The 25503-nt window shown below is 40.8% G+C and overlaps 1 protein-coding gene across 2 annotated transcripts; it reads left to right on the forward strand.

The window, feature by feature from the left end:
* The first annotated feature begins 8056 nt into the window (after positions 1-8056).
* Positions 8057-25379, forward strand: TMEM52B (transmembrane protein 52B). 2 transcript variants are annotated; one of them, XM_044419325.1, is made up of 8 exons: positions 8057-8144; positions 9521-9778; positions 14670-15015; positions 15667-15950; positions 16181-16224; positions 20183-20221; positions 24081-24250; positions 25034-25379. In XM_044419325.1, the coding sequence occupies exons 4-8, from the start codon at positions 15897-15899 to the stop codon at positions 25276-25278; spliced, it is 552 nt and encodes a 183-aa protein (XP_044275260.1). In that variant the 5' UTR covers positions 8057-8144; positions 9521-9778; positions 14670-15015; positions 15667-15896; the 3' UTR covers positions 25279-25379. The 2 variants fall into 2 exon arrangements, with proteins under 2 accessions (XP_044275260.1, XP_044275261.1); XM_044419326.1 differs by lacking the exons at positions 8057-8144; positions 9521-9778; positions 14670-15015 and having other exon boundaries at positions 15632-15950.
* The last annotated feature ends 124 nt before the right edge of the window (positions 25380-25503 follow it).

Below are 25503 nucleotides of genomic sequence, written 5' to 3' on the forward strand. Positions count from 1 at the left end.
GGAAATAGTTGTCACTGATCGGCGACGATTGGCTCTCGGAGGACCTTCTCGCCAATCAGATGGAAGAATCGCCCAGATAGTCCCGATCAAGTTTACTTCCTGCCCAATAAGTAGTAGAGGCTGCCTGCCCTCTTTGCCTGGGGGGGGGCCCTCCACGTGACAGATAACTCGAGACCCAATCGGCGGGAGATAAGGCTTGGTTTTTAAATCACGTGCTGAAGTTGCTCAATGAGAAACGGGTAAAGCAAGCGTGCTTCTCATTTCCCCTTTACCCCTTAAAACTGTGTTTTAAAAATGTTTTAAAAATAGTTCTAGCAAACAAATCGAAGACACAGCCAGTACGGCTTTCTGTTTCGTGGAGTGGAATGCGATGTGTCTTAAGAAAACCACAACCACGGTTTGAATGACAGAAGTATTCTGTCTTTGCCTCTGAAACTTTGCGATCTGATATAGTTATTGTCCGATTCTGCAAGAAACGGGTCCATCCTCATAGGGGAAAAACCAAGCCAACAGTGTGTATTAAGAATTAGGCGCAACAAGGCAATGTACGTTATAGACGTGTCGGTAGAACGACCCGGAACTGCACAGAATACAATTAGAACAAAGCTTTTATAGTTTATGAATGAAACTTCCTCATGGGCTCCCTCCCTCTTCAGGAGTCTCGGAATCTTCATCCCCCCTTTCTTACCTTATCTAAGGAAGACCCTTTTCATTTTTTATATATTTTTAATTTATTTACAAAAACTACATAACAAAATTAAATTACATAATGCATAGACTAAAAATACATAACAACATAGGCTAAAAAATACACAACATCATAAACTAAAACTATACATAACATAGCGCTCCCATAACCCTTGGAAGTAAAGCTTACAAAAGATCATCAATATATCCGTGTCTCTCCAAAAATACATCGAATGTTTCACTGGATATTTCCCTTTATGTTTCTCTAATACATACAGTAAAAAAAAAAAAAAAAACCCATTCCATATACTTGTAAAATCACTTTTCCCTTTTCCCTCTCCTAATTTTCAGATCACATGTTAATTTATCATTAATGGCTAAGTTCCACATTTCATTATACCAGTCAACAATTTTGATTAAATCTATACCTTTCCAATTTTTAGCTATTAGTAATCTGGTGATGGGAACCATAATAATAATAATTCTTGTTGTGCTCTGTCTTGTGAATTCAAAAAAGTATTCAAAAGCGCCATAACCGGGAACATCAAAATCTTTCTATCCATAATATTACTAATTTCCTTAAATATCATTGCCCATTCTTTCTGTTTCAATTTCACACAACCACAACATATGATAAGTCTCTTGTTCTTTTTTGCACCTCCAAGAAAGAGGTGTTATTTCAGGATTAATTCTGTGTAACCTTACCGGTGTATTACACCATTTCCAAATTACTTTAAAACAATTCTCCTTTACTCTGATCAACATATTCTTTGTAATGCTATTATTTCTAACTATTTCCATAGTTTCAACCAGTTTACTTGACTGATATCTTTATTCATATCATCTTGCCAACTTTCCAAAAGTCTACATCACCCATACTGCCCTTCTATTAGCATTTTATATATTAAGCTTGTAATCCCTTTCCTATCGCTACTATCTTCCTTCTCTGTACTCTCTACCAGTTCTTCAAATTTAATTAATTTTCTTATTTCACCAAGTGTTTTCCTCATCTCCACTGCCCAATTTTGTAACTGAATCATCTTCCAACCCAAACCCTTCAATTCTGCACATATTTGACCCATTTTCTCTTTATTAACCAAAAATTTTAACCAGTCCTTCAGTCTAAATATGTTCTGTTCTCTTAGTACTCTCCGTAACTCACCTTTCAAATCCTCGGGGAAATTCTTCATTGCAATTACTGGAGTTAATAGGGAAATTAAAGAGCTTAAATCTCACAGTTCCAACATATTCTTTAGGAAAAATATTCTTCAGGAATGGATTTTCTATTTTCTTTAAATCTAAAATAGTATTCCTCCCTAAATAAAATATTTTCCATATGAAATTAAATTCTATATATAGTCCCTGAAGACAAACTTCCATATTAAAACTTACTACATGTTATACTAATTTGCTATGGGTTCTCACTATTTTAAATATTTCTTACTTTCCATTACTATATTACCCACACCTTCCCATCTAGTTTCCCTCATATATTAAAGCTCAGTTTAGTTCTAGTACATCTAAGTTCCTTTGCACATAAGAGATCCTACTTAGCTTAAACTCTAAATGTATAACAATGAATATTTTTTACCCTTTACAACAGTTAAGTCCAAAACAGCAATAATGCAATCTTCTCCTGGTCCATGCAAGCTCCAGCTAAATCCTACGATTGGGGGCCAACTATCATTTCTAATTAACCGTTTTATATCTGTTTTACCCAAACAACCCAAAGGACCATCTTCACATCAGTTCATATCTATCTTCTCCTTTTTCTTGGTAGTTTAGGGCTCTCCTACAGTCCCTGTAGTATTTTCCTCTCCTATTGGCGGTTGCTCTGGTGACCTGGGATCCTCTCTTTCTGATGCCTCTGACTCTAAATCACCGACTTGTGTCAACAGTTTGTCCATCTGGTTGTCATATTCCCGACGTGATAAAAAACCATAATCTCTCAACCATGTTAAAACCTCTTCCAGATAATCTTTTCGATAATACTTCTGATTATGTTGAATTCACACAAAAACAGGATACCCTCAGCCATAATTAATAGATTTTTCTCTCAACAGTGCCAACACACTTTAAATTTTCCTTCTAAATGATAATGTTTCAGAACAGAAGTCACTGTAAACCTGGATTGGCACTCCCCCAATAGATAAAGCCTTTGGATTTTGTCTTTAAGAAAGCATAAGCTTTTCCTTTTTTTGATAGTTCACAAACCTCACAAAGACATCCCTAGGGGCTCCACCAGGTCTCTAGTCTCACTCTATGAACTTTTTCAAGGTCCCACTCAGAGAATTGAAGTTCTTTACAGTTGTCACTCATCCAACTTTGAATCTTTTGGATAAGTTGTGACTCCAGGTACTTCCAGCAAATTCTTAATTCGAATGTTGGTTCTTCGTTGGGAATCCTGTAATTGAATTATGCGTTTTTGAAGTTCCTTGGACATAGTGTCCTGGTGAAAGATCCTTGTAGAATTTCTATTAATCTGGCTTTCCAGAATTCCCAGCAATTTTTAAAACTCTTTCATGTCTGTGCTAAGTGCTCCCAACTCCTCCAAGAGCAACTTCTTCAACTTATCATTTAATAATTGTATTGTCGAAATATCGCTGTTTTCATTTCTAACAAGTTCAGATTATTAATTTCATCCCGTCGACTATCAGCCATGTTTTAACCACTGATAGGATCAAGAAAGCAGGAAGAGTAAAGCCAAAAGTATGCGAAAAGGTGGTAATGCACTTTATCCACTAGATGGAGCTCTACTTCAAGAAGAGTTGTTCCAAAAAGAAGAGGATTATTGTAGAAAATGCCATTTTTATTTACTTCAGATAACTAGGATCTTTTCAATTTCATATATTGTTCATATATAAACTATTAGTACCAGGCCTGTATCTAATGTATAATAGAGAAACAGAAAAGATTCCACTTATGCCCAATGCCATCTTAAGTAATATAGCTAGAGTAATAAAGAATAATAAAGAGGGGATCTCTGCTGATTTTCCTCGAAAAGTAATTAATTCTTATCCATCCGCATTCTTATCTTAAAGACACTTGGACTTTTTTTCGTAAACTATTATTGTTTACAATCTTCTACTATCTTGGTGCTCCAAAAAGTTTCAGTAACTCCCAGGAAGAAGTCTGAGTCCATTAGTCGCACTTTTCAGATCCTCATTTCAACATTCTTTGCCCCTCTTATCTTGCCAATTCACAGTAATAATTATCAGTATACTCTACCTAAAGTTTAGATAGTATCAGAATTTTGGCATACCCAATGTAAGTATAAGCAGGCCTCAACAAACATTTCAACAAGACAGGAGCGCCATTCTTAAGCAGCCATCTTCCAAGCTGGGAAGCTCCTGCCCCCCAGGATGACCCTTTTCAGAGTGAGCTCAAAAATTTATCCTTGGCCTGATTCCTTCTTTTTCTCACATCTGTGAGCAGTTTCTGCACAGCTGTATAACCATAAGTTTTCTCTTTAACCCTGTATTTGCCAGAACAAAGGTGATACCATTTTCTCCAACACTATCAGAATGAATACATGATGATCACACCGTTTTTGCTCAAATTACATTATTTCACTCTTCTTGTCACAGACATAGTGGTTCTTCAATGAACCAGGCAGGCAGCTTAGTGCAGGAGTGTATTAGGCAAGTGGTTTTCCACCCTTTTGTTTGCTTTGTGATTTTCTGCTTTGAACTGTATCTGTAATTGATTTGCATCCTTGGACTGATTTTGCTTCTTATTGTTGTGTACTCAGAATCTGACCAACATTCTCCCATTTTGTGTTCTTGAATCCCAGGGCCGTCTTAACGCATGGGCCTGATGGACACTTGCCCGTGGGCCCCATACTAATCTGTGTATGTTAACCCTTCATTTTTACATTTTTATTCCTGTGAGTAGTTGTCGTAGGGGCCCCAGTACACTGCTTCGCCCAGGGCCCATAATGCTGTTAAGACGGCCCTGTTGAATCCTTAATCCTTTTTCCTGTTTTCACCTAAAACCATGGTCGTGAAAGGGGGAAAGCTCACAAGAGTCACACCAGGCTGTTTTGACTCCCAGGTTGCATGGGATATGTTGAGTACTACTGCAGTCTAGCAGTGCTCCCTGAAGGACATAGGCTGGCTGCCACAAGACCCAGTGAGAGCCTTGGTGGGTCATTCCCAAGGGATTGAGAATACCTGGAAACTGAAGAGACTTGGAATTGTGTTATTCTCAGTGGGGGCAGCCAGTACCAGTGTGCAGTGCTGGACCAATGTGCATCCTCAGATGAGGTTGCTGGCCAGTTGCAGGTTACCACCCCATCCCAGAGTCTCCATTATATATTTTTTTAAAAGTTCCCAATATACAATTTGGGAGGATTATACTGCTTATTTCTTTATTTCTTTATTAAAACATTTTTTTCTTTCCATGGATGTATTGTGTTACTATCATTCTACTGTTACAAGAGCTGTAGCTCTGAAGGAAAAGGTGAGATCTGAACCAGTTTTTCCTCTACCTTTAATAGATGCTGGACAGATAGCTTCCACATGCATCTGTGTAGATTACATATAAACTTTTTCTTTTTTTCTCTTTTGTTTTTTCTTTTATTGACAATCCTAAAAAAAATCACAAAGTTAAACCATTAACGTTATAATATAATGGAATATTCATTTTATTATACACACAATAGCTTCCAAAACTTAAGCTGACCAGCTTTCCGGCCAGTTTCTCACTTTGTTTGAGTCCCTGTCCCAGACAAAGAGTGGATGCCATATTTTAGATTACATATAAACTGAGGGAGATTTTTTCAAAAATCGGTTGGTGCCTTTCACAACACAATCTGCCGTGGTGTATCCAGTCCCATCTTACTGTTTGATGTTGTTGATGTAATCATTCTGAGCACTTTGCAGATCAAAGGTCTGTGTTGATCCAGAGCATGTACTCAGGGACACTTTGCTCTAGAGGAAGGTACTTTTTCCCTGCTCAAATACCTGAAGCACATGTGCTAGATTTTTTGAGCATAGAAGCCACCAACCTAAGAGGCAGGGCAGGGCTTAATTTAAGTCAAAATCCAACCTTACTTGTGTAGAGTAATAATAATAAGCTGGTAGCCATATACCTTATTAGAGGATTTTCTCTAATATGCCGTAGGGCATATTTCATTTCCTCTTGTCACAGTGCCTGGTTGTACATCTCCCTCCCCTGCGTCATTTAGTTTAGAGCCCTTCTAATGAGATTCTTTGGGGCCAAGGACTTGTTTTTTGCACTGTGAGATGTGACCTATATTTGCCAGTAGTCCTTCATCCTAGAAGTTTATCTTTTGTTCTCAGAAACCAAACTTTTCTCTTTGGCACCACTGTCTTAACCAGCTGTTTTCTTTCCTTGATCTCTCTTTTGTCCTTCATTGCCATGGGCTCCTAGCATGCAAAAGTCCCAGATTCTCTCTCTTGATTATTCCTTGATTCTCCCTTTCCAATAGAACTGGGCATTTGATCAACACAAGGAGCTCCCAGAAAAGGACAAGGAGTGCAAAGATGGGAAGCAAAATTCATGTGCCTGAGCTGTTGATGAAGCAGGTGCTCATGGTGGTGATCTTTTCTTCTTCCCGGGAAGGGAGACCACACGTATTTTTATGCCGGCCCACCTGGCGGCAGTTCAAGAGCACAAAGGCCTTACAGCTGGAGGAAGAGGAAAGGGGTTCCAGGCAGCCAAAGGAAACCACAAGGCAGGCTAAGCCTTTGGCTTGCCATTTCACTGCATGCCTATGAAGTGATTTGCAGCAAGGCGGCTCTCGATTTGAGCTGCATTGCAGTTTTACTGGGGTCAGAGGTTGGCGATACTGCTGCAGGTTCCAGTTGAACTCCCCTCCTTCAGCCTCCAGCCCTGTGCACAACTCTAGGTCAAAATGGTGAGTACAGCACTCACCCAGCAATCTCCACTCACCCTGGAGATCTTTCACTTTTTGGATGAATCCGTCAGTTAGATACAAATCCAGCTACGTGTAGCAACGTTTGTGTCCCCAGAAGGGAGCAGCAAGGTGCCCCATCTACATCCTTTGCTGCCTCTCTCCTTGAAAAGAAAAGCATTTGAGATTCTAAAGAAGGAAGCAGAATAGTAGAGGAGATATTACTGATTTGGGAGAGACAGAACCTCCTATTGCCAAGTATGGTAATGGTGTGGGAGGAAGGAGTTGACAGAAACCTGAGTGCAAGAAGGAAAGGAGGATCTGTGTGAGGAGTGTTTGTGAAGACAATGAGTGATATATCTCAGTCAAAACTTCTTAACATACTTTGTTGTATTTATTAAGAACAAGTTACAAAACATTTTGAAACTATTGCCTTTATTTTACAAATAAACTTTTGGTTTGTTTATTGACAACCCAGAGTCATAATCTGTTTGATTATCAGCGTCTCATCCTGAGTGCCACATAGTTGAAGGAAGGGGCCTTCCAGTTTCAGCACAAGAGCTTGGCAGGTTAATTAATTAGATTAGGATTAAATCCTTGGTGGCAGCATACCTACTAAGAAAAAGAGAGGGGAATTCAAGAAGGTGAACGATACTCTATCCCAGCAAGTTATAGGAATGCACTCGTGATGATATCCTTTTCACACATACCGCCACCAAGCTGGGTTTTGCCCATCCTCATTCTTTCCCCTATCCCCTCTTTGTTCCATCAATATTCAAGCTTTGAAGAAACAAGTGAAAACAAGACTGGGGCCAGAACGTAGCTCTGTGGCACTGCAGTTGCCAGTTGCCATATCTGTCCAAGGAGGCCTTGGTGTGTAGTTCTTTTTGGATGAATTCATCAACCAGTTACAAATTCAGCTAATAGTAGTAACGTTTGTATTCCTGGAAGCAGCAAGGTGCCAAATATACATCCTTTGCTGCCTCTCACCTTGAAAACAACCCTGAACAAGACTATATTTTGCTAATTATTACTCAGGCAAGTAGAAGCACCTAAGGATACGGAAGTAAACTCTGACCGGTTTTGCTATAGCAAATTTGAGGACCAGGAGACACAAGAGATGCAAAGAAACTGACCTGGGCATCCACCTTTCCACCCTCTTATGCTAGCCTGAGAGAATTGCCTGGGACTCAGGGTGGGCTTTACGTACACAGTCATGATCGTACTCTATTCTACAAGGAATGTTTGCTATTTTCTAGATTGTGTATTGTTCATTCAGAGTTACTTTTAGCCTTGCTTTTATTTTCCTGGTTGAAGGAGTCTGCCAGGCTGGCTGGGGCAGATGTGGAGTGTAAGCATTAGAAACCAGGTAAGATACCTTAAGTAAACAGTGAAGTGATAGTAGATGGTGCTCAGATTGGAAGCATGATATTTACAAGAAAGAGGATAATGATGATAATGATTTGGGACTCTTTCCATGCTCCCAGATTCGTTTCCCGGGACCTCGGGAGAGACAAGGCTATCAGCAAGCAAAAACCAGGCCAGAGCATCAGCAGCAAACACCAGTGAAACAGAGCAGGTAATGGACTCCTCCTCTTATCAGTGAGCTTCTCCGAATGTTGGGCTGGAAGCTCTGTATCTCTTTAGAAATAGAGAGCAAGATTGTGAGGCAGGGAGACTATCTGCTGCCTAGACAATATACTCTGCAAAGGCAGTACCAGTATAAAGCTCTTGCACAAGAATATGTGCAAATGTGCTAACAGTTCAACCATGCTTCAGCCACATGGGCAGAGTTTTGGGAGAGGCTAACACCTCACAGTAGCCCAAGGAGCTTCGCCTACAGGCAGTATGGAAATGAGATAAAGAACAATGTCAACAACAATAACCATTCTGTGAGTTTTAGAGCAATTTACTATAGCCAGGAAACAGTTGGTAAAAACATGTGACTGCTAAAAAGGTAAAATAACTAGAATAGGAAAATGAGGGGCTGAGAAGCCCCAAAAAAGAGAGGAACAGTTTCTCTAAGCGTATAAATTAAGAGGGGAACAGCCTCTCTTAGCATCTAGGTTGATCATCCTGTTCTAGGAGGGGTTACACTCCTCATGAAGGAGCAAGGTTATAGTTGGCAATGCTCCTTGACCCATCTGTCACTTGAGGCTTAGGTGCCCTTGACTTGGAGTGCCTTCTACCAGTTTTGGCTGGTTGCCCAGCTATGCCCCAGGGACAACCTGGCTTCAGTAATTTACGGCCTGGAAACCTCTAAGTTAGATTACTGCATTGCACTCTAACTGGGGCTGCCCTTGAAGACCATTCAGAAACTGCAGCTGCTAAGGGACACAGACAAGGTACAATGACTTATAAGCCTCTCAGGCTGGTGGCCCCACCTCTCTGCTTCCTCCTATCCCCTCTGGCCTCTCTGGCCCCGCCTCCCTTCCTCTCTGCTGCCCCTGTCCCCCCGCTCCTCTGCCCAGCTCCTACCTTGCCAGTCCCCTCAGCACTCTCTCCCTGCCTCTGCCGCTCCACTGCTCTGCCAAGAGGCAAGAGTCAAAAGGCTCTTTAAATAAATGACATTGCAGTGGATCAGAAGCATGGAACTTATGACATTATTCTGCCATATCACCTATTGTCCCTAGGTATTATGAAGAGAAAGAAAATGGTGTGGCTGATATGCATCTAATACCAGGCAGCCCCATTTCTGGAGGTGCTAAGCACTGCAGGAAGTGTGTTATAGGATGTTGCTGCTTTGAATCAGTCGCTCAACATGTACTGGAAGTTGCTACCGAGTATTAGAACTTCTTTCTCATGTGTACATGAGTACACAATAAATACCTCTATTTCCTGTAGGGAAGCACTTTGAATGATGGAGCGGGCTCTTGGGGTTCCACTGCTCACCAAATTCTCCTGATGATTACAAACATTCCTGTGGTTATGAGACTTCATGTTTCTATTTCAAAGGGAGAAAACTGAATCTGGAAGTAAAATAGTTATAGAAGCCACACCTAGCTTGAAGGGAATGCTCAGTACAGTGAACTGGGCAATCCTAAAGCAAACCATGGACCAGTGTTTGAACAGTTTCCTGGCTGAGGCTTGCTCTTGACACTCAGAGTACCAGCTGCTCCAAGCCGACATTGGCAGAAGATTGCAAGAGTCATTGCTGCAAGTCACCAGTGGATAGTGAAGGAGATGCTGAGCTAAAATGCAAGATGATAAAAGGTAAAGAGAAATGTCCTCATATGTTTGTTTTCATTGGTTCATCCATAGCCATGACTAGTCTGCTCCTAACAGCAATTCCCAGGCAAAGCTGCCTTAGGAGGGTTTCTGCCCTGTGAGGGGAATGAAAAGGACAGTTATTTTTGGTGCACGTTTCATTGTCAGGCAGGTGTAAACTTGTCAAATGACAAGGGGTCCTGGGAACCAGAACACTCAGATGTTGAAATGGAGGAAGTGGAGGGGCTTATCTCAAGGGCAGCCTCCCAAGATGTTCAGGGTGACATTGAGAATAGCCAGGATTTACACTTGTAGGGAAGGGGCATGGGAGAAGAGCTCCTGCAGCCAGCCAAGACTGGCATGACTCTTGATCCCATGATGTGATGTTGGGTGAGATGGATCAACCAGCTAGAGGGGAGACAGACAGAGAAGAGGCTTTGCCGTTGTTTTTGTTGTTAGTTGCGAAGTCGCGTCTGACCCATCGCGACCCCAAGGACAACATTCCTCCAGACCTTCCTGTCCTCCACCATCCCCCGGAGTCCACTTAAGCTCACACTGACTGCTTCAGTGACTCCATCCAGCCACCTCATCCTCTGCCATCCCCTTCTTCTTTTGCCATCTATTGTTCCCAGCATTAGGCACTTCTCCAGGGAGTCCTTCCTTCTCATTAGGTGGCCAAAGTATTTGAGTTTCATCTTCAGGATCTGGCCTTCTAAAGAGCAGTCAGGGTTGATCTCCTCTAAGACTGACTGATTAGATCGCCTTGCAGTCCAAGGGACTCGCAGGAGACTTCTCCAGCACCACAATTCACAGGCAGCAATTTGTTGGCGCCCAGCCTTCCTTATGGTGCAGCTTTCACAGCCATACATTGCAACTGGGAAAACCATAGCCTTGACTATACGCACTTTTGTCGGCAGGGTGATGTCTCTACTTTTTAGCATGTTGTCTAGATTGCCATAGCTTTCCTCCCAAGGAGCCTGCATCTTTTAATTTCTTGGCTGCAGTTACCATCCGTGTTGATCTTGAAGCCCAGGAAAATAAAATCCATCACTACCTCCATTTCTTCCCCATCTACTTGCCAGGAAGTGATAGGACCAGATGCCATGATCTTAGTTTTCTTAATGTTGAGTTTCAAGTCAACTTTTGCACTCTCCTGCTTCACCCATATCAAGAGGCTCTTTAGTTCCTCTTCACTTTCTGCCATTAGAGTGGTATCACCTGCATATCTGAGGTTGTTGATGTTTCTCCCAGCAATCTTAATTCCAACTGGTGATTCATCTAGGCCCACCATTCTCATGATGTGCTCTGCATATGAGTTAAATAGGCAGGGCAACAATATACAGCCTTATTGTATTCCTTTCCCAATATTGAACCAATAAGTAGTTCCATGTGCAGTTCTCACTGTTGCTTCTTGACCCACATACAGGTTTCTCAAGAGACAAATAAGATGGTCTGGTACTCCCATCTCTTTAAGAACTTGTCACAATTTGTTGTGATTCACACAATCAAAGGCTTTAGCAAAGTCAATGAAGCAGGAGTAGATGTTTTTCTGGAACTCCCTAGCTTTCTCCATGATCCAGTGTATGTGACCACCCCATCATGGTTATCTGGGACATTAAGAGCTTTCTTGTATAGTTCTTCTGTGTAATCTTGTCACCTCTTCTTAATCTCTTCTGCCTCTGTTAGGTTCCTGTGATTTTTGTCAGGCAGGCTAAAGCAATTCTTGACTTCTTGACTTTATTTTATAATTGTAAGAGAATGATATATCCATAGAATCTGTGACTTCCATGATTCAATCATATCTTCCTCATAACACTGAACAAAAGTAGACTGAAGGGAAGAATATATATTTCATTCTGCAAAATTATAGTAGGGGGTTTAAACATTGACTGGCATTACAAATGTTCCCACCACCCACAATTGAAGCTAGGAAGACTTGGGGATTAGGAATGGAGTCTTGCACTTATTCTAACAAACAAATTAGAATAAGCATGTTCTGAATACATCCAGAATCCACCCTTTTGCATGCAATAATAATTTGGAGGCCAGTAGCAGCCCTTTGCAAAACACATACACACACAAACACACACACACAAATCCTGTTTTGTCATGCCCCCACTAAATGATCCTCACTTTGAAGACCCAGATTCTCCAGCAGCTGCAGAGGACAGAGAATCTGGAGGAGCCTGGGCACTTATTTTAAATTAAGCCCCAAATCCTGTAATGAACAATGCAGTATACTGCAGAGTGCACATTTCAGGATAATTCATCTTCAATGAATAATACGTTATGATTTATTAAGTTCCTATTCAACTTCCTATTCTTCTGGACCAAAAAAAAAATGTTGGTTTCCTGGTTGCAAAACATGGAATCACAGTATTTATTCATTTGTTGGAAAAATCACATGGGCCTAGGTTTACCTTTTCTAGTTGCTATTGTCTGTCTAATGACATAAACCATTGCATTCTGTGAAGAACAAGCAATGCTTATATATTTAGTTTTTCTATCTTTGCTGCTTTCATGCTGAAAGTAGAAATGATGATGGGACTGACTCACTACTTTAAGCACTTCACAGTACATTTAAATGTTTAAAATATATAAATATAAATAAATATAGATATTATGAGAGCCAGTGTGATGTAGTGGTTAAGAATGTGGGACTGGGACTGGGACTGGGAAATCTGGCTTCTAATCTCCACTCAGCCATGGAGCTCACTGGGTTACTTTGGGCCAGTGACAGACTCTCAGCCCAGCCTACCTTCCTGGGTTTTTGTGAGGATAGGATTGAGAGGAGATGAATTATGTGAGCCACCTTGAATTCCCTGAAAGGAAAAAAGGAAGGATAGCAATATAAGAAATAATTTCCATTGGTTTTAAAATAAGCAGTCATAACCAATCACATTTAAGCTGCAGGGAGAAAAAAACCTTACTGAATGCTTAGCATTTCAGAGAATCTAATAAATAAGAGTGTCTGTAAGTGGACGCAGAATTGTTTTTCTTTCTTATTTCTTCACCTCACTCACTCATCCCCCTCTTTATCCCCCACTGCCCTTCTGAAACTTACGGACATGTAAAGGAACACAGTCTCATAACATTTTAAATCATTACAGTCATGTTTTTAGATAGTAAGCCTGGGGGCAGGAACTGCCATATTAATTCCACATAAGCCACTCTGGGAGCTTTCTAGCTGGAGAGCAGCATATGAAAGTAATTTCAAAAAATCAATCATAATATATAAGATAAGAAATAACTTCTAGCAGCTGTTACTGTTTCACCTCAGAAAGAGATATTTTTACCATGCATTCATTACTCAACAAAAAATCAAGCAAAGTGACATTTTTATTGTATGATCACAGGTTGCTTAATCTTGAAAACTGGTGTGACTTGGGGTGTGTGTCTTTGATAGGGGTGTGGCTTTGTGGTGTGGCTCTATCATGAAGGGACCCTCCACTTCTAAATTTGCCACTACACCACTGTTTAGTACGTTGGAGTGGGAAGGGAGGAAAGGAGACTGGCCTCTTCAGTTTCCTGTATCTCCATCCCTTGGAAACACCCGACCCTTAATATCAAAGTTTGAATGCTGGAGAGACAGCTGCTGTGGTTTTCTGGATTTTGGTTGAAAGGGATTTTATGAGCAATCTTATGGACCCCAAGGATCATAGGATTGCTCTCAGTGTCTTCAAGGACACAAAGAATGCTGAGATGCACACCACTAGGGTCCTCTTAGTATGGATGCCAGTTTCAAGAGTCTAGGTTCCATGGTCTTGAAGCTATGGTGCTGGTAGGCACATATCTTCTTTTATCAATATGGAAGATAAGATGCATAAAACTTATATACAACTAAACATAATAAAACCAGCCATTTACATATGTGCTAAGTAATTAAGTAATTATATAAAAAGTAATTGAAACTGACAGCAGAAACAAATTCTAAAATGAAGCAGGAAAAATCTGTGTAAACAAATAAATGTTCAAAGGTGTTTGAAATTTGCCACTGTTTCTGTACCTTTCCTTATCACAACTGGACTGCTAGTCTCTAGATTAGGGGGAACATTTCTAAGAAAATTTGACTTCTAGACATTTCCCTTTGCTCTGAGTTAAGCATCGGTTGTCTGTAATGTACCATGAATTGAAACACTTCATTACCAAATTTTCAGAACACAGATCATATTTGACATTTTTTACTTATTTAAATTTTTTCTCATTTAAAAATTATACATAGCCTTTCAAAACTCTTTTCCAACAGTGGGTTCATGAATTAAAGACCTGCTAAGACCTGTTGCCCAATCTCAGATTGATAACAATGATTAATTAATGCTCCATTGCTTAGGAAAGATACAGTAGTACTTCAACCAATTCATTATTCCCATATTTCATTGATTAAGCTGTGCAGGCTTAATCAATGAAATTGGCAATCAGATGAAATTGCTGTGGAAATCATAGAATCATAGAACAGTAGAGTTGGAAGGGGCTTTGAAGGCCATTGGGTCCAACCCACTGCTGGTGCAGGACACCACGTTACACCATCTCACGCAAATGGCTGTCCAAATAGCGGTGCCAAACCTGGATCTCTTCGAATTTAATGCAAAGTTAATGCAAATTGATTGTCTGTGCCCCTTTGGCTAACACTGGAAGAATAAAGTGTCACCTATGATAATACAATAGGTGGAGAACTTAATGAACTTTTCATTTTTGAATGGGTGAACTTTAGGTTTAACTTGAAATGGAATGATAGAGATATTTAGGCTGCCTTTGTTGAGGTGTATGCATAATTACAGTTTGCTACATATAAAATATATAGAGATATATGTATTTAATGTTATGGATTTCTTTATATCTTACATAAGAAAATTTTAACAGTTATTTCCTTTGTCCTCTTCTCACTGTCATTTTCTAGGTTTTATTCTGAATCAAATCAAATCTTAGGGGCAGAAGCTCCTGAAGTTGCCCAGATGAAAGACAGTTTCTGAATACACTAAGTCTGCTGGCATAACAGTGAGCTTATTTGCATGCTGTTCACTTTAGTGCATGATAAACTTTAAATTTATGCCTTAAAAAAACCACCAGCTGTATGCATGAGCTGTGTTCAGTTCTGCTCCTTGGTTTTACAAATTATGTCAGAGTAAATGATTCACCAACTTAATTGAGACAGTATTTTTGTAGCAGACATTAACAAGTCTATTTAGTTCCAACAACACTGGCCAGGCTTTTACAGATACAGGTACCCCTGAGAAGAACTATAGGTAAGTAGAAAAAAGAATTTATTTTTGCAAACTCACAGAAATTTGACTTTTTGGGAAAGTTTTGTATATCTTACATATTGTATGCTAGATATATAGCTAGATGTAAGTAAAAAGTTACATGCCCAGCTCCTATATATGTTCACAGTATATGCAGGAATGGAATATCCAAAAAGATTATACAAGAGAAGCACAAGAGACTGTTTAATCTTATCAGTTGAGGGAGAATAACCATAGTCTGAAAGTGGGAAAGCAATCTCCACTAGAGGGAAATGGATGGAGAACTGTATGGGAACAAACCTGAAATGGCAGCCAAGATTAACACTTGGAATGCCTCATCAGAACTTTTGATCAAGGGAGGGATTGGTGCAGCTCAGGAGAAATGCTTTCTCTTTTTCACTTTCTCTCCCTGAATGAGAACTATATAAAGTTAAGCATGTAAGTGCCAGGGGAAGTGGAAGAGAGTTCTCACCTCAGGTAGGTTGAAGGATAAATGCTGTAACCGTCTACCTCAGCTAAACTCTCTGGAAGATGGTGAGTAGAGAAGTAGCAGCAATCAAAAAATTGGAACACTTTTCACAAAGCCTAGAATCTTTCTTAGGTGAGTTTCCACTGAGTTTCTGTGCATACATTTGTCCATATGTGTTGATATAGAAGAAAGATTGATGAGCAACTTTTGGAAATATACAGACTGAAAAAGAAGATATCAGAGATATCCAGAGATATCATTAAACTTTGGATGATAGAGGACAAAATAAAAGCAAACAGAAGCTGTGATTTGTGAGTTTCTCTGTCCATTATCTTGGCCTGAAAACCATGCATGAAGAATGTGAATTAGAAAGCAGTCCCAACTTGAGAAAAGAGAAGAAGTAATATACCTACTGATGGGAAAGTGCACCCGCATTGTGACTATCTCTGTTGTGACATGTTTATTTCAGGTAAGATACCTTGGTTCCCTCTTACAGATTAGTCAAAAGTGAAAGCTGGACGGTGTAAAGCCAGTAGGAAAGATAGGAGGGTTTGGGATTAATTTGTAATGAAAAAAAAAGAGGAATCATATCTCAAGCATGCAAATATTATCAATATTATGGGAAAGGGGGAAGATAAAATTAAGGTTAAAATTGAAAGAATGAGAACAGAGCTCATCTTAATTTTCTTCTCTTTGAAGATTCCTCAGGTAAAACTGGAGGAGAGCTGTACAAACACTGCCCAGTGAGTATATCCATATCTAAGCACATTATAGTATCACAGATGTATGGATGAAATTTTCCTTCAGTATAGAAGGATGATTTGGGGAGGGAACTTACATGTTATGTGGTGGATTGACTAAGGAATGCTGGGAATTTAAAGTTGGGACCAATTTTTTTTCAACAATTTGCTGGGTGTGAGAGGGAAATGAGTCAAACAAATAAGAGGAAGAAATTTTGGGTGGCATTTGTCACGTGTATTGTTTACCCGTACACTAAATAATGTCTACTTTCTCTTGCTTTTTTATCTTAAAAAAGGGCCATGCATCACTCACAGCTTCATGTTAGCTGCACTTTTTAAAATGCCTTGAAATAGCACCATGTTGTATGACATTATTCACAAGGCAGTTTAGGAGAAAAGCTGTGGAAAGAGCCTGATGCCACTGTGGCAGGGGTGCAATAAGCAAAACAGCAACAACAAAACCCAATCCCTCACAAACAAAAATGTTATTCATTTATCATTATTTATTCCAGGCATTTGTATCCTGTTCTATCACCAAGTGCTCAGGACGGCTTACAAAATATAAACATACAATATAAAATATAAACATACAATATAAAATGTCAATTATTAAAACAATATAAAACGCAGCACAACTGAAGAAAAAGGAGGAAAGAATAGAAAGTGTGACTGTGAAGGGAAAAATCCTAAAACACCTAAAAGCGTTGGTTATTAAAATAATGGTTGAATAAAAAGGTCTTTACCTGGTGCCAGAAAGAATATAACGCTGGTGCCAGGTGGACCTCTCTGGGGAACAGAGTCCATAGCCTGGGCGCCACTGCAGAGAAGGCCCTCCTTTGGGTAGACATCCTCCATACTTCCTTCAGAGAGGGTTCCCGGAGCAAGGACTCCCTCCCTCCCCACCAATCTTAAGGGACATGAGGGCTTGTAGGGAAGGAAGTGATCCTTCAGGTATTCTGGACCTAAGCCATTTAGGGCTTTATAGGTTAATATTAGCACCATGAATTGGGCCCAGAATTCAATTGGGAGCCAGTGTAGCTGATAAAGGACTGATATAATAGCTGTTATATGAGAATAACAACCGGTCCCCATCAGCAACCTGGTAGCTCTATTTTGTACCAATTGAAGTATCTGGACCGTTTTCAAGGGCAGCCCCACAAAGAGCACATTACAATAATCCAACTGGGAAGTTACCAGGGCATGAATCACCATGGCTAGGCAGTGCTCTCCAGGTAAGGACTGGAGCTGATGAGCCAGCCAAAGCTGGAGGAAAGCGCTCCTCGCCACCACCGTCACCTGGACTTCCAGGGATAGGTCTGGGTCAAGGAGCACTCCCAAGCTGTGGACCCTGTCCTTTTTTCTTTTTCTTTATAAATTGTATTAAATTTTTTAAACTAACACTAAAAACATCAATCATCAAATACATCAGACATACTGGGTCAGCCCCCTACTCATTTTTGTTTTTTTTAACATTCCATAGTCATATTCAAATCTACACAAAGTCCCGTTTCTCTAGCCAGTAATAAAAAGAGTTCCAAGTTTGGTAGATATATGTATCTTCTTTCTCCTTCAGAGATAAAGTCACTCTGTCCATTTCTGCGCAGTCCAAAATCTTTTTTAGGATCAGTTCATCAGCAGGTGGCTCTTCACTCTTCCAATATTGAGCAAATACGATCCTTGCCACAGTAATTACATGTAACAGACCCTGTCCTTTAGAGGGAGTGCTACCCCATCCAGTACAGAAAAGTCACTTACCTGAAAATCCGAACCGCTCACCAAAAGGACGTCCATCTTATCTGGATTGAGTTTCAGTTTATTGGCCCTCATTCACCCCATTACCTCGAACAGGCACTGGTTCAGGACAGCTACTGCCTCACCTGGATTAGTTGTAAAAGAGAGGTAGAGATGGATGTCATCAGTGTACTGGTGATTCCTCAGCCCAAACCTCCTGATGACCTCTCCCAGTAGTTCCACGTAGATGTTAAATAGCAAGGGGGACAAAATAGAGCCCTGTGGTGCTCCATGGCACAACTGCCATGGCACAGGGCTATAGTCCCCCAGCACCACCTTCTAGAATCACCCGGCCAGATAGGAGCGGAACCACTGCCAAGCAGAGCCCCCAACTCCTAACCCGGCCAGCCTATCCAGTAGGATACCATGGTCGATGGTATCGAAAGCCGCTGAAAGGTCCAGGAGAACCAATAGGGAACCAACTCCCCTGTCCCTCTCCCTGCATAGGCCATCGTACAGGGCAACCAAGGTAGATTCAGTACTGTAACCAGGTCTGAAGTTCGACTGAAATGGGTCCAGATAACCCATTTCATCCAAGAGTGCCTGGAGTTGTCCCGCCACCACCTGCTCAAACACCTTGCCCAGAAATGGGATGTTGGCCACTGGTCTATAATTGGAGGCCCTCTCTGGATTCAGGGACGCCTTCTTCAGGACGGGCCTGATCGCTGCCTCCTTTAAAGGGCCAGGGACCTGGCCCTCCTTCAGTGAGGTGTTGATGACCTCTGGGACCAATCCCGTGACTGGCTTTTGTAAGCAGCCATGAAGGGCAAGGGTCAAGTAAGCAGGTGGTTGGGCATACTATTCCAAGCATCTTGTCTACTTCCTCAGGCCGCAGGTTAAAATTGATTTAAAATATTACTCCCTCCAATCCATAGGAAAATGTTCTTTCATTTATGCTAACAGAAAATATTTTTGGGAAATTAAGGGGGAGGGATTTTGTTTCAGAATTCATTGTGACGCTCAGCAATTCCAGGGTGACTGTGCAGGATTAGACTGGTAATCCTAATGGTGAGAGAGTTCCTGAAAGCAAGGGCTGAGCACCACGGAGTGTTTAGGTGAATGGCACAGTTGCACTGAAACCTGGGTGGAGATGAAGGGCTCCTCCCTAGCCATGTCTAAGTGTCAACTTGAGGATCTTTTGTTCCCTAGGGCAAGGCACCATGAGAGAAGCAGAGTATATGACAATGCTGCCTGTGACCTTCTTTGGTACTTTCTCCATAGTCTGAATGGCAGCACTTTTAGGGAAATGTTCCTTTTGCCAAACATGGAGTCACAGCAAATATTTTGGAATCCACCAATGGAGATGGGGGCAAAGGAAGTTAACTCCCTTTTGTGTTGCCTTCCTGCCACTTGAGGCATGGAATTTCAACTCTTGCAGGAGAGTTCAGGGAGTGAAGTTTATAGATTTCATTAAAGCATCCCTGTTGAGGAAGAATACAAATTTCAACAATTGTGCATAATAATGTATAGGGTAAGGAAGAGGGAAAATAGATTAAAGAAAGAAAAACCTTCAGACTGGATTTTCCATTTCCTCCTGCTTGGTTGCTTGCTTATTTGTTTAAATGTATACTATTTACAATTAACTTACAAGAAGAAAATGGAAAGAAATTCACCTTTAGGAAACTGTTTGCCAAAAATATTTTGCTACTAATTGCAGTGGGGGAATCATGCCATTTTCAAACTGTCTACTAATATTTTCACTGTTTTTATTTGGGCTCGTTCAATTTCACTCAAGTATATTATTTCATGACTATAGTGTTATGATGGCTTGCTTGCATGCATGTGAACACACCATCATAATCTTAGAACATCTGGTGCCTTTCAGGTATTTGGACTTCAATTTCCATCATTCTTAGCTAGCATGGCACATGCTGGCTGGGAATGATGGGATTTATACTGCAACACATCTGGTGGCACCAGGTTATCTATCATGATGTTATTTTAAAGATATCCAGTTTTTTAAAAAATTTGCTAAAAAAGCTCAGAAGATATGAAATAAACAAAATAGCACCGTTCACAGAATTTTCATATCTCAGTTCCTCAAATGCTAGATGCCAGTTGTATCATATATTCAGGAGCCAGTTATCAAGTGTGAAGTGAACAGCATGTGGAAAAGAATGTTTTATTTATTTTACATTAATATGTTCTTGAAATTATTTTCCCTCCAAAGATGTTCAAATACAAACTGGATCCACCTCTGGTACATCTGGTAAGTTTAGGAAAGCACATTCTATTGAAGTAAATCTTTAATTTGTGATTTTTGATGCATCATCTACATATATATATATATTATTCTAATGTATGTATTTTAATTTTTATTTATGTGGATCTAATTTATTGTTGTAAGCTGCCCTGAGGCTTTGGCGAATGGGGTGGCATAAAAATGTTTTAATAAATAAATAAATAATATAAGTTTCACATTTCTTAAAGCCTTTTCACGTAACTAAAGAATCCACTATCTACAACTATCTAAAAATCAGCAGACTTGTCACCCCTTCTTCCAGGTAATTGATGAACAGATTAAACAGAATTGGTCCCAGAACTGAGCCCTGAGGGTCCCTGCTCACTGACCACCATCCCAATGATTCCACACTAAGAGTTACCATCTGCTTTTGGTCAGTCAACCATGCCCTAATCCATCGGACAGTGCATTGGTCCATCCCAAAACTCCTCAATTTCTCAATCAGGATATCATGCAGCACTTTGTCAAAGGCCTTGCTGAAATCCAAGTAAACCACATCGACCATGTCCCCTCCATCTAGACACCTTGAAACCTTGTCATAGAATTCCACAAGGTTTGTCTGGCAAGACCTGTTTTTGTGGAAGCCATGTTGTGTGGCTGCGAGCTTCCCTTTCCTATCTAGGGTCTCCAGAGCATTTCCAGTTATGAGCCTTTCCATTGTCTTGACTAGAATGGACGTAAGACTAACTGGTCTGTAATTCCCCATGTCCCTTCTAGTACCCTTTTTGAAGACTGAGACCACTGACATCACCCTCCAGTCCTCTGGAACCTCACCCATTCTCCATGAGGCCTCAAAAATGGAGGTCAACAGATGTGAAAGTACACCTGCCAATCCCTAAATACCCTTGGGTGTAACCCGTCAGGGCCTGGAGGCTTTGTAACATCCTGTGCCCTGAGGAGCTCCCAACTTCTAGGGGGTTGACTCTAATCTGTGCCACTAAATCCCTGGCCCCATCTGATCCCCCATGCAGATCTCCCCTGTCCTGCTTTGGGGACAGAGGCAAAATAGTCATTTAGCATCTGCGTCTGTTCCCTCACATCAGTCACCGAATCTCCTTCCTCATTAAGCGGTTGCACTGCCTGTCTCCCCTTCCTCTTGTTATTTACATGTTGGTAAGAGCTCTTTCAGCTCATAATCAGCCTTAGCCTTGTGAAGAATCCTTCTGCAATGAGCCTCCTCCTCCCGGTATACCCTTTTGTTTACTTGTCCCAGTGCCCGTTTCCTATGGAGGTTCCTCTTATGCCTTAATCCCTCTTACCTCTTCTCTTATCATCCAAGGCGGCGCTCTCCTTCAACTCTCCATCTTGTTAACTAGCGGTATCGTCTAGGCTTGAGCCTCCAAGACCTCCCTTTTCAGCACCATCTACCCCTCCTGAACTCCTTTGCCTTCCAGTACTCTCTCCCAGGAGTCTTTTCCCAGTTTGGTACCCTAATTGGCCCCAAACTGCAGACAGGCAATTTAGAGGAAAAGTGCCTGAATTTCTTTCCCAGAATTCAAAGTGCCTAGTGAACCTGCCCAACCCCTGCCTGGCCATTTCCTATACATGTCTTTTTGCTTTCCTATCTAAGCTTTTTATGAAGCTACATGGGCTTCCTTTGTTGTCTTCTACCCTTGTTCCTCGTTGGAATTGTTTGTAATTATGCCTTTAGAATTTCCTTTAAAAACAGTCATACTCATCTTGGGTTCCTTTTCTCATTAGAGTCACTCATTATGGGACTTTACTCATCATTGTACTGAGTTTATTAAAACTGGTTTTCCTAATATTCAGGGGATGTTTTGGCTACATTTGGCTTTTTCTTCCTTTAGAATCAGGAATTCAAGGATGGCATGGTCAGTTTCCCCCCGAGTTCCTGTAGCTGCCACTTTGTCTAGTAGGTCTTCCCTGTTGGTTAATATCAAGCTGAGGATAGTGGTTCCTCTTGTTCCTTCTGCCACTTTTTGTTGAGGAAGTTATCTGCAACATATGTTAGGAATATCTTGGAGGGGCCATGCTTGGCAGAAATTGTCTTCCAACAGATATCAGAGAAAGTGAAATCCCCCATAACAATGACATCGTGCCTCCTTGAAACACTGGCAGTGTGCTTTTCAAAAATTTCATAATTTTCTCCTTCACTTGGTAGTTGGTAATAAGACTGCAAGCACCTGTGTTCCTTTTATTCTTTGTTCCATTTGTACTAATCCAGATGCTCTTGATGGGGCTACTAAACTCGGCCTCCTGTATATCTGTGTATTCATATTTCTACATATTCGTCCTACTGTTTTTGGAAGACTATTTTTGGGCACTCCCTGCTCTCTCTGTTGTGTTTTGTCTGTTGTTATTCCCATGTGTGCCTCTCCATCCCCTGTAGGATTCAGTTTAAAACGCATGATCATCTTCATGCTGTGGCAACCCGTTCCTTGCCAGCAGTTCATCTTCCAGAAAGTATAGCCTGTGGTCCCAGCATCCAAATCTTTCATGTTGGCACCACTTTTGTAGCCAGGCATTCACCAGCAGTATTTTCCTCTCCCTGTCTACTCCTCTTCCAAGAACTAGAGGGATAGAATACACAATTATCTGGGCCCCAAATGTCTTGAGTTTCCTCCCTAAAGCCTTGAAGTTATACTAGCAGTGTATTTCTTGTTCCACTCAAGTATTATTTTGAATGGAAGGCCTTGTGGTATTCCCAGCTTGACAGTTCCAACCCCTTGATTGTAAACAAGCCCCAACTGCAGATATGTTAACATCAAAGGCACAGCTGGTCTGTATATGGGTACTTCTTGTTTGTGCAAACTTCCCCTTTTATAGTTGACATGTGTTGTGCATATTTAATAGCATGATATAATCTTTGGCTCAGTGCAAGACATAGGAGGTGAAAACTGAGAAAAAGTGCCTCACAGATCAGGAGGTGAAGCCTAGTCAGATGTGACACAGCCTAGCAACATCTGGTCAAAAGAGAGGACACCACTGGGCAGGTCAGGGGAAACTTACTGTTGTGCTTGATGCCCAGAGGGAGAGCTTGAAAGATGGGAGGAAGGGTGAGGAACAAAATAATTCATAAAGCCTTGTTACCTGCTCCCGCACCGAACTCTACCAGAGACTCTGAGAAGCCATTGATGGATGAAATTTCCAGTCCGATACTGACGCCTTCACTGTGTTGTCATCCATACAAGTTTTTTGGTTGCAGGTAGATGGATGAACTAGCTTATACTGTAGGAAATTCTGATAAGTTTTCAGTGTTTCATCCAAGCATGAAATCTATGCTCGTTTCCAAAGTTAAGCTGTGCATTTCTCAATTTTGTACAGAGAACTGTTCCTTTGCATCTTTTTTCTTCTTGATTATCCATGTGTGCATGTGCACTGATTAAACTTCACAAAACTTGATGCAATGAGATTTACATCAATGCACTACTAATTAATATGGGGTTGGGTGGGGCTGAGGGGAAGATATAAAGAAACTGAAAGAACTAAATGCTGGAAATTAATTTTAGATATGTAGCTGTCTCCTTAAGGCCTCAGTGTTTAGTTGGCTATGTGAAAAATTTAGCAGAATCCACTGGCAAATGTTTACCTCCATAATCGACTGAGAGGTTAGGACAATTCTGGACTTACATCATTGTAATAGGCATATATTCCTACTTATCAATTTCTCTGCATTTCTGTTAAGTTTTAATAAATGGGTGTTGAACCTGAAGACATTTGGGGTGCATTGCTGTTTCTTGTTATTGGTAGAAATCTCTGACTCTCTAGTTCTTTGTTCATTTGTTTTATTATAATCTCCCTTAGTGTTCCTTCACAGCATGAGCAATAAATGACATCTGCTCTGATTCTTCATCTTCACTTCCAGGCTTGTGGTTGCAATTGGTGGGTTCTTCCTCCTTTGTGGACTTGTCTCTGTTTGTGTGAGGTGCTGTTGTCTTAACTGCCACGCAGCAGAGAATGATGCCAGCCACCAGCCATATGAGATCACAGTCATAGCATTTGATCATGACAGCACCCTTCAAAGCACCATCACTTGTAAGTAGAATGTCATCTTCCAAAGAACTGGGGAATACCAGTACTTGTAAAGAAGTTCCTAACCAGAATTCTGTGAACCTAGTATATCTTAAGGAACATCTTCCCTGTAATCATGCTACTAATTAAGATTTATGGGAGAGTCCCTACTCTAAATCCTATCTAATAGCAACAATGGCATGCTCCTCAGAATGGCTTTGGAATGGCTTGTAGGAAGAGGAAGTCCCATTTATGCTTCTCTCAGAGGTCAGGAGCTCCAGATTTATGGGCATTGCATTCATCAGACTACAAGGCACTTCTTTGAAAGCATCAAGAGAAGAAAAGCTAGTCATTCATGGGATGGAATAAATGGGATGGTGTAATTTAGTGTCCTGCAATAGCAGGGGGTTGGACCCAATGGTCTTTTGACCTCTTTCAACTCTATTATTCTATGATTCTATGTTTCATGCTGTTCCCCTGAAAATATGACATTGAAACTCATGCTTAGCTGTGATGCTGCAGTTCAGGAACTCTTTCCCAAAGCCTAACACCTATTTAGAAAACACAAAGTTTTTTGTTTATTAATTTAGACAAGCATTACTTTATAGTATGAGGCAAATTTTGTTTCCTACTGTAGGCATCCACAGATTTTTCTTTGCATATTATATCAGTGCACATAATGTCGCACCATTTTCCTGCTTGTTTCTTAAATTTCATAAGCAACTGCAGCAAAGGATGTTTCTTAACCTCCAACATGATTGACATTTGTGATTCTGAAAGTAACTCCTGATTTCTTTTCCCTTTCAGCCCTCCACTCAGTGTTTGGCCCAGCTGCTAGGAGATTAGTAGCAGTAGCTCGCTCCCACTGTGTTGTGCCAGCGGTGCATCAGCCTGCTGGGATGGAGACACCCCCCATTTATGAGGAAGCTGTACATATGAGTAGATTCACAGTGGCTCGAAGTGGAGAAAGAGCTCTAGATCTGGAGCCAGTGCCAGAGGAAAAACAGAATACAGATGATGAAAAAGTACATCCACAAGCAAATTGTTCATGAAGTCAAGGCTTCCAAGCCAAGCCTCAGCAAGATGTGTCTATGTTTCCTTTAATAATGACAATGGGACTTCTCCTTGAAGATAGCTAGAAAACGAGATGCTGTATTTTTAAAATAGTCCTCAGACTGCAAAGAAAAAAAAAAAATAAAAGCGCTTGTATGCCACTCTCAGAACTGAGCTTTGGCCAAGAGACGTTTTTCACTGGGAGTCTAACGTCCCCCGTTCAT

Source organism: Varanus komodoensis, unplaced genomic scaffold, assembly GCF_004798865.1.
Source record: "Varanus komodoensis strain SLA01 unplaced genomic scaffold, ASM479886v1 scaffold101, whole genome shotgun sequence".
Classification (NCBI taxonomy): domain Eukaryota; kingdom Metazoa; phylum Chordata; class Lepidosauria; order Squamata; family Varanidae; genus Varanus; species Varanus komodoensis.

What these genes read in the sequence shown, in the direction of transcription:
- TMEM52B (XM_044419325.1), top strand. Translation starts at nt 15,897, where the DNA reads ATGGGAAAGTGCACCCGCATTGTGACTATCTCTGTTGTGACATGTTTA. An exon ending in AGCTGTACAAACACTGCCCA is followed by an intron (nt 16,225 to 20,182) that starts GTGAGTATATCC and finishes TTCCCTCCAAAG; the next exon opens with ATGTTCAAATACAAACTGGA. An exon ending in CCTTCAAAGCACCATCACTT is followed by an intron (nt 24,251 to 25,033) that starts GTAAGTAGAATG and finishes TTTCCCTTTCAG; the next exon opens with CCCTCCACTCAGTGTTTGGC.